Genomic DNA, 10,291 nt, shown 5'->3' on the forward strand with positions numbered 1-10,291 from the left:
CCACATATGTTGAAATTTTCCTCTCTTGGTTGGAATATCGGTGTCATTAATGGTTTCTGCAATGTAATATTAATAAGGATAATTCAATATTGTTTAAAATACATAGCACATTTTAAATCATTACAATACATATGAATAATTCTTATATGATTTACAAGTACTTAAATCTGATTGATCCATTAGAGTATACCCTGTCAAAAAGTTGAATATTACGGTAAATATCTGAAATACATTTTACTGCAAACATATTTTTACAATATTTAAATTGAAAATATAAGTGTTTTTTTTTTTGTTTTTTTTTTACAGGTGTAGAACCTCTGGACATGTTAGCTATGGCTGCAGAAAACAAAGCACTGACTGAAAACTATGCCAAGCTTGTGCTAGAAAATGTAAATTTGCAGCAGCAACTTTCAAGTTGTATAAAAAAGAAAAAAGAAAAAAATATTATAATAGATCTAGAAAAATCCTTTGGTTGTGAAAAGTTAAATAGTAAAGAGTACCAGTACTACACAGGATTTTCCAAAGATCGGTTTGAAGATATATTAAAAGTTCTTGTGCCTAGAGAGGGAGAGAACATTATAAAATGGACAAAAGTGGATCTAAGCAGTTAAGTACCAAAGACCAACTGCTTTTGGTGATGATCAAATTGAGACAAAACTTTGACTTTTCACACATTGCAAATTTATTCAATTTATCAACACAGGATTGCAGTGTCATATTTTTGAACTGGATAAATTATATGTTTCACAGACTAGGTTCACTTGTAATTTGGCCACATAGAGATCACATCATTGAACATATGCCACCAACTTTTAAACAGGACTTCCCAAATAGTTTGGTCATTATTGATGGCACAGAAGTTAAAATTCAGAAACCCAGTTCATTACATCGCCAGAGTCATTGTTATTCTGATTACAAATCATGCACAACATTAAAAGGTCTTGTGGGTGTTGACCCAAGAGGACCAATAAACTTTTCATCAATGTTATTTTCTGGTTCAATATCTGACAAGGAAATCACCAAGGAGAGTGGATTTTATCGCTTACTGAAGGATTTAATCAGTAGTGGAAAAGTGAATGTAGGGGATGGAGTAATGGCAGACAAAGGTTTTACGATTGAAAAAGAATTGAAAGAAATTGATCTGCAACTTAATATACCACCTTTTGCTTCAAGTGGATCGCAGATGAAATCTGCAAATGTGAACGAGACAATCAAAATAGCTTAACACCGTGTTCATGTTGAGAGGACCATTGCACGTGTGAAACAATTTAAAATTCTATCTGGAAGGATAAATCTATCTTTATTTAGTTCAGTTAATCAAATTTGGCTTACATGTTGCTTATTAACAAATGTCATGCCATTCTTGATCCAAGATAAACAATGATGAAAACAGATATACCAGATAAATTTAAAATTTGAACATTAATGAACCATGAAAATGACACTGACAAGATCAGGTATTTACACTAACAATCAATTCATATATAGACTGCAGAAAGTCACCTATTCCTTTAAAGATATCTGAAAAACAGACCAAACAAGATTTTTTTTTCATTTACCAATGAACCATGAAAATGAGGTCAGTGTAGGATGATTAATGCCTGACGGTCATTCACACATTTCAACCATTTCCATATATATATACACAAATTATAACTGAAACAATGGTCATAATGTTTGAAAAATACACCAAATACACAAAAAAATAATTTGGCACAATGAACTTTGAAAATGTGATGACACCTCACATTTGGACATGCACAATCATTCCATTCTCCAAATATGCATATAGTTGCCCCATTATATTGAAAATGGACTTGTGTTTCATTGGTCAATTTGGAGCCCTTTATTGCTTGCTGTTAGGTGAAACATGAAAAGAAGGTAGAGGACATTTGACAGGTGGAAAGTTTAACAACATTATGCATCTGATGTACAATCCCTGTCTTTCTAAAACAGAAGTCACAGGCATGACAAACATTAATAAGTTATTGCCAAGAGTATGAAAGCTTGCACACTTTTTCATATCATTTTATTTTCATTTTCTTTACTGCAGTCACTTTGTACCATGCAATGTTCATATTCTGTCATGAGTAATAGTCTGTTTTTAAAACATAAAAGTCATAAACCTATCAGAATCACAACAATTCTTACATGATAACTGAGAGGTGATCCAAGTAATTGGGGTCCTACTGGTGTGTCTAAGGTAGTGCTGGATCCCAATTCTTCAACCAGGTACGATATTGGGCTCAGTGTAAGCTGCTTTAGGTGGATGATATCCTCATCACAGACTTCAATGTTTCTATAAAACAAGATAAATATACTGGCTACAGTAAAAAAATATGCAAGTGTTCAGTAAACAAAAAATTGTTGAATGATGTATCTGAACACATAAACAATGATAAAGCATGGTAAAACTTGGTCATATGAACCATGATTTCAAATTTCAGAAAGTGTTGAAGTCCATTTCACAAAAAAATCTTTAAAGGACGACTAAAGTTGATCATAAGTCCTGAACAATTTTGTATATTTACGACCAAGTTTTTTGTGAAACCGACTCCAGATATGCAGTTCTTGAGAAAAAAAAATAAGACGAAAATTAACTACATAAGAACCTGTAACATAATAGGACTGAAATTATAAAATACATGTTTTTAAGGGAACAAATACTTCATGACTTCTAGTAGCTTTTAATATTCTTTATATAGAGTTGTTATGTATGAATGATTCAGCATGTTTGAAGGCCCTCCAGCTACTGTCAAGATGAAGAACAGGAATAAAGGCCCTGTTCATTGATAATTTTATTTTTATGCATTGTGTGCGATATTGTCTCATGCAAATTTACTCAATATTTCTTTTTTTTGCAATTTTAAAAATCTTATAGTCAGCTCGTTTGTTTTTTCTCTATTATGTTTATATAATTCATTCTTTAAATCTTGTTCATTCTATATCTTAGGGGGTAATCAATTTATCTAACAGGCTGACATAACATTTTAATCACCTATTGTCAATAAATGTGGCAATTACAGGTTTTCTTTTTCTTGTTAAATTCATTGGCCTTGAAATAATCATTTGGGACACAGGCTCTGCATTATTTTTGGTCCTCTTGGCTTGTCCCACTGCTGTGGTAGACTTGTAGATGATGGCTGAGATGGAACAGCTTTATATCCAAGGATTTTCCATTGCTCTATCATCATGACCACTGTCAGAACATGTGCACATTTTCCTGATATTCTAAAAGTATAATTTATGTAACATTATTTTCAAGTTTCTCATGTATAATATACTAAACTTGGCTTATAATAAGTAAACACAATAATACTTTTATGTTTAGCATGTGATCTACATGTACATGGATTGAAATAACTAATAAGTGCATCAGATGGGTGATGCACAGTCCTTAAATGTAGGTTACAGTGATCCAAGTGCTGTTAAACAATGTTGTACTGAATGCAAGAAATTTGAAGTAAATTAATATCATTGATATATTTCCATATAGGTCTTTGAGAAATTGGCCTTGATGTAGAACTTAAAAGTATTGGGATGGACAGACAAAAGTAAATCTATTTGATCCATCCACATTAGTGGATGGTCAAATGTCTTTGGTTGTTACATGTAACTGTGTTTTTTTTTAAGTACATGTAGTTGGATTTTTAAAGTCTTTGTTTACTCCTTGGTTTTATTTGTTGTTGCCTTTGATATGTAGCTCTGTTTAAGTTAACAGCTTTTAAATTTATTATTGACATAAGAACAGCAACATGTATACATGTTTGATTTTAAAATCATCACTTTTGTTAATGTAAATATTTTAACATACCAAGGAAAAATCGTATTCCACAATGGATTCCAAGAAACAAAATTTACAAAACTCTGCAACAAAATACAAAAAAACATAATAAAATTAATAAACGTTTCAAGCATCTTTTTAAAAACAGACTTGGTCAGGGTGGGGCCACTAGGCAATCTGCCCTCTTTGCAACCAGCTGATATCTATTGAAGCCTAGGGAAGGAATCGAACCTTCGTACCCTGACCAATATCAATTTGATACAGTACTATATATATATATATATATATATATATATATATATATATATATATATATATATATATATATATATATATATATATATATATATATATATATATATATATATATATAAAGTTCTGCTTTTTTAAAAATGGCTTTATATTCCATTTATATATGTAAACAAATCTTATATTGATGTGTACAATGTATGGTTATCAGAATATTCACATGTACAAGGGAATATATATATATATATATGTTTGTGTGTTAACCAGTAGCTTTTTTATAGGGAGGGGGTAGAATCAGAATAAAAGAAGGTTCATAAAATATTGAGGGTGAAAGTTTAGGTCTTTCAATTGTTCTATACATGTTCACTACCCTGGGTAATGTTAGTTATTTCAAGTTGTTCGTGTATTAAAATAACTCACTTAATAAGTCGTTCCGTGACGTTCATTCACAGGGGTTCCCATGGATAGTTAACCCGGCAAATTTCTTTTACTTTAGGGGTCCCAACCTATAAAGAACTCTACTAAACTATTCTTAATCTCAAACCTTACCCTAACCCATACCTAAACCTAACACTAGCCTTACCCTAACCTAAAACATCCCCTAACCTAACCATAACCATGAATGCTCCATAACTCTAAAGTAAAGGGACCCTTAAAGTAAAAGAAGGCAAATAGTAACAAACCTCTCTGCATCATTTGGGCAATAAAATTATAAAAGAAAAATACGTGCAAATAATTGAGAAAGAGGTAATTTTATAAACATAAGAGAAATAATCCTAACCCTGCCTTGCAGCTACAGTGTGCATCTTCTAGTTTACGTGTTGTTTCATTCACGTCCAGGTTAATAGTATGTGGATCTTCACTTTTCCTCTGGCTGCGGTAAACATTGGATTTTATCGCAATACGTTCATTTCCTGCTCTAAATATTGACACCGATTTAACATAACTGTCCTTTACAAAAGCAGTTGCCCTTTGTTTTTGTCCAAGGATTGGCAAATAAACAAGATATGATGCTGAAAAGTCGTCTGGGACATCCTGTAGTTGCAAGATGTCGGCCATACTTGTTTACAAAGTTGACGGGCATACGCTTCTTGACTACCGTTGTTAAGCAGTAGGCGTGGCTAACCGATATTCGGCGAACCGGCAATTAGTCAGTTAATGACACTATTTATCATATACTTAGCATTGATATGATAGCTTTTGCCTCTGTAATGAACGGAAGTACACAGGCCATAATTTCCTACTCGGTCTGATAACCCATTTCAGCGGCATCTCGTGCACAAAACTCATATCAATGCTTCTCGTGCAAGTTACTTCCGGTATCGTTTGTTAATTTTTTTCATTGTGGCGTCAGATTTTTTTTATTATGACGTCACGTTTTACGGGAACTTTTGTGAGGTTCATTGACGGCGGAAAAATAACGATAAGGTGTATTGGATCTAGAGGTAAATCTGTTTGTACAGAAAATAAAGATATAAACATGACTAAATCTAATGATGTTGTACAATTATAGTGTATATTATGTTGTATACATAATTTGACTTCTTTGTAAATTTTTTTGCTGTTGAAATTATTTCATTTGTTTATTTGCCTTACATAAAGCAATTGTCGAAAGTATATGATAAACAGATTAATACATGACCTTTTCCATATCGGCCCAGGTATCATCCCTCGACCCATATCAGCACCTCGACTTCGTCTCGGGCTGATATGGGGGTCTCGGGATGATACCCGGGGCGATATGGAAAAGGCCATGTATTAATCTCTATATAATTGATATCATCTTTGCAATAGTAGTTGAGAAACTAAAAACGGGGAAAATCGTGACATTCTTTTCTCGCCAGTGGATATTTAAATGTCTTAATATGAAACATGTCTTTTATAACTTAGAATATCAACATTACTATGGAAACGTATTTCATAACTTGAATTCTTTTATTTTCAGCCTCATGACGAAATGAGAAGAGATGTTATGAAAACTTAGCTTTTAAAAAGGTATGATTTTATTTATCTTATGGAATTATATTTTAAAATAATGGCAATGGAATACAGATTTTCATAGGTTTGTTTAATGACAGAGCTGAATACAAATCCTTTTTTTTAAGTCTATTTCGTAATGTTATTGCGTGATACAAATTCATGTAGCGCACTTTAGTGAAAGATTTCTGAATTTATTAGCTCGGCAATGCTTTCGAAGTTTATTTAATGATGACAAGGGCAACTCATTAGGAAATATTAAGGCTAGTAAAACACAACCATGGTTTTACACAGTTTAATTATTCACAGTTTGTAAGTTGCACGCACATCTTTAAAGTACACTTGCAGTTAAAGTAGTATTGGCTGTTATAAACCTTTGAAGTATGATTACCTTTACACCAGTTTTAATTAGAATAGATGACATTTTATATCAGATAATTACAAAACAATGTAACGCTGATTATAAATGTTGAATGTACATACTTGCTATGAATCTGGAACGCGGAAGCACAATCGCACATGTTGTCAACAAGTATTTATTCGTAATTATAAAACACTTATTAGATATTAAAGCAATACAGTTGTTCTCTTATGTAGTCACGCAACAGTCAAAAGTCAATGAACAATATCGATGCTAGATACCCAGGAACTTATTCGCAAACTTGGTGTCTTTCTGTGAAATGAATGTCACGTGTCTCTGTGTTAGATTGACAAATTATGTCTTTATACGTTTTCAGTGTCATTTCGAAAAAAATATATTCTAATGATATTATTGACCTGATTTTATATATAAATATGTCACTTAAGAAATAATGAGTTGTGATTTGATCCAATTATCTGCTATTTTATAAATGTGGAGCCTTTTATAGCATTTAACTGTGCCTCCACTGAATGCATTTTGTCACAATGAAAAAGATCATTTCGAGAAACCGTATCATATATTTGGTAAAATGAAATTTTAAGGTTACGAAAATTGCATGTCATTTCGTGAATCGGTTTAAAGTATGAGGTGTTTGATTGAATTCTTTTTTTCAATAAAGTTTTTGATGAATAGAATAAGACTTGAAATATCTTATGAATGATACGATTAATTTAGATCTTGAGCGTTGACCTTGATAAAAACGTCACACGGCTAAATAAAAAGATAATATAATAAAAAAGAAAAATAATTTAAAGGATTGTTAAACAATATTGCTAAGAAATGAATGTCGGCACATTTATGTTTTACGTGCATTTTCTTCACATCTTTAGTACATACATATCATAAACAGAATCAAGTGGTTTGATATTATTAGTTGGTTAATGTGTATCAGATTATAAACACATATTGTATTTTAAATGAATAATAAACTGAAATTAGATTGAGGTCGTGAAAGAACGAATGTTGTGCATAGAATTAAAGAATAACACAAAAATACAAAAGTCTATTTTGTACTTAACATATTGAAATAGAGTCTTGTAATTATAAGTAAACTAAAAGCAACTAAATATAATGGTTATATACAAATGCATCTATCGTGGATCTACAGTCTGTCGATTCTTGTATCTTTGCATTACACAAGGTCAAGTTCTTTCTGACTGTTTATGATATTTCCATCTTTAAATCCATTGGATGCTGGGTGTGTACTGATTGATGTGTTAGTACTAGATGCATGATTTTGTTTTTTGAGTTGCTAATGGCGTTGAACTAGCTGTCAGCAACTACGAGTATCCTCATATCTGTACTTAGTGTTTTTGTTATTGCTATTGGGATGTATTAGCACCCGGCCAGGTCCACTCTTTTTTAAGCCTTTTTAACTGATTTTTATAGTTCGTTCTTATGTACTGTTACAACAGGGGGGATCCCACTTACATGTTTAACCCGCCACATTCAGTATGTAAGTGCCTGTCTGTGCCTGTCTAAAATCAGAAGTCTGTAGTTCGGTGATTGTCGTTTGTTGCTGTGTTTCATATTTGTTTTTCGTTCATTTCTTGCTTTCTTGTTTGAATTGTCTAACATTTGTGATTTCGAGGGCCTTTTATAGCTGACTATGCAGTATAGACATCATTGTTGAAGGCTGTACAGTGACCTATAGCTTTTAATTTCTGTGTCATTTGTTCTATTTTTTATATCTGCCTCGTGTTTTTTCTGTTCATCAACATTATAAACTAACGTTACAAAGATACCAAAAAAAGTAAAGAAACAAACTAGGATATTGCTAATTGTCAAAAAATAGGCTTCACACAATTTTAATTTTTTTTTCTATATCAAAACACCTTATCCGACGGTATACACATAGTCGAAAACCAAGATGCTTAATATTCCCTTCTTACACTAACTTCATCAGTATCACAACAAAACGAATTGTCTATTTTATTTCAATATTACTTGCACATATGAAAAACAAGAATTAAGCCTTCAATACATAATCAGGCTTTTGAAAAATAACACTTCGAAAGAAGAAAGAAGATCAAGTCATTGTAATATTTGTGCCTAGTGGGACTCTTTTTTCAAGACAAATAAAGTAATATTACTTCCAAAACAAAAGCTTAATATTTTCCTTGATAAAAGAGTAACGATATTTCATATTAAATACACGTTTTGGTCTTTAAAACATGTTATTAAACTAGTGATTGTTGCATCCATGTTTATAAGTTTGACTTCGAAGAACTGACAATATAAGCATTAATACTATGCGAATATCTAAAATCGTCAACACAAGTCTTATTTTAAATCTATATTTTCATGAATGGTTAGACAGTTGAAAGTAAATTTGGAAAAATATTCATTTAACTTAAAAAAAAACAACATTGCAATTATCAATGATGAATGACTTGTTTTCTACCATAGTGATGTGTATGGTGTCATCGTTTTATTAACCGGCATTTAAAATAACAAAATGCTTGTAAATCAAAGAAGCTGGTGTGAATAATTGTTTTAGAATATATCTTCATTTGGAACATCCATTGCATATAAAAAAAACAAAGCCTTAAGAACATAAAATTACGTTAAAGAAGTCATTTTTTTGAAATTCTTCAAAAGATTAATGATCTAAACTGCTATCTTACTATATCTTCAAAAACAAAACAGTATCTCGATCAAGGTTCAAAAGATCTTTTACTATGAAGAAAATCCTCAAACTCTCTATTGATAAAACAAATCCCTTCTAAAAGCATAGAAAGCACCACTAACTTAATTTAATAGGATAATACACTTCCATTGTTTTCATTCGTTTTTAATATATTCTTTGATCAAATGATAATGGGATCAGAAATATCTTTATGAATGATAAGATTATTTTAGATCTTCAGCAATAATAAAACCTTAACACTGCTAAATACGAAAATGATCAAATAAACAATATGACGTACAGAATTGTAAAACCATAATTGTAAAAAAAGTCATTGTCAGCACATTTCACTTTAATAGCATTGTCCTGCCATCTTTAGAAGATGTATATTATTCTGAGAATCAAGTGGTTTTATATTGATGAATGGTAAATTGGTATCGAAGTAAACACAAATATTGCATTTTTGTGGAATTAAAAAAAAAGATTATAAACAAATATAGATTAAGGTATTAAAAAAATAAGTGTTGTTAAGTGCATTAAAAATATTGTATGTATTAAGTAAGAGTCGTTTTTCTTTGTTAAGATCTATCAACCTTATAAGTCAACGAACGAAAAAATTAGGATAAAGAACAGAGACAAAACCTCAGATATCTTGCCAAGTCAGGAATATGGCAGTTGTTATCAAATAATCTGTTTCTATGTTTGTTCGCCTTTGTTTTTGTAGTACCTGAGTGTTTCTGTTCTGTTGGTTTCCTCTTTTTTCATTGACGTGTTTCCGTCAGTCTTAGTTTGTAAAAGAGGGACGAAAAATACCATAGGAACAGTCAAACTCATAAATCGACAAAACAGACAAACAATAGTACACATGACACAACATATGAAACTAAAGAAAAAGCAACAAAATTGATTTATGACTTTTGAGCAACGGTCCATTACTGTTGCCTTTATTTATTGTCAAACAAGAACTCGACATAACTGAGATTCAAGTTATCTTCCGTTTTTTTATATAAAAACAGGCAATTCATATTTCATAAACAATATTCGAAAACGCATATGCTCAATATTTCCTTGTTACACCAAAACTTTATGCACTGTGCATTTGTTTTGTTTTTGGCAACCAATATACTAGCCATCGCAAATGAACAAATGAAAAGGACATTCCTTTGCTACGAAGCAGAGGAGTTTGCCTATATCCCATTCCAAGTCAGAAATTTGAGAATTGATATCAATT

At 31.3% G+C, this 10,291-nt stretch overlaps 1 protein-coding gene across 1 annotated transcript; it reads left to right on the top strand.

Annotated features, from left to right (window-relative positions):
• Positions 1 to 583: 583 nt before the first annotated feature.
• On the top strand, positions 584 to 1,225 carry LOC143042978 (uncharacterized). Its single transcript, XM_076215479.1, has one exon. It carries the CDS (start codon positions 584 to 586, stop codon positions 1,223 to 1,225), a length of 642 nt encoding a protein of 213 aa, XP_076071594.1.
• Positions 1,226 to 10,291: the final 9,066 nt, after the last annotated feature.

Source organism: Mytilus galloprovincialis, chromosome 8 (genome assembly GCF_965363235.1).
Source record: "Mytilus galloprovincialis chromosome 8, xbMytGall1.hap1.1, whole genome shotgun sequence".
Taxonomy (NCBI): domain Eukaryota; kingdom Metazoa; phylum Mollusca; class Bivalvia; order Mytilida; family Mytilidae; genus Mytilus; species Mytilus galloprovincialis.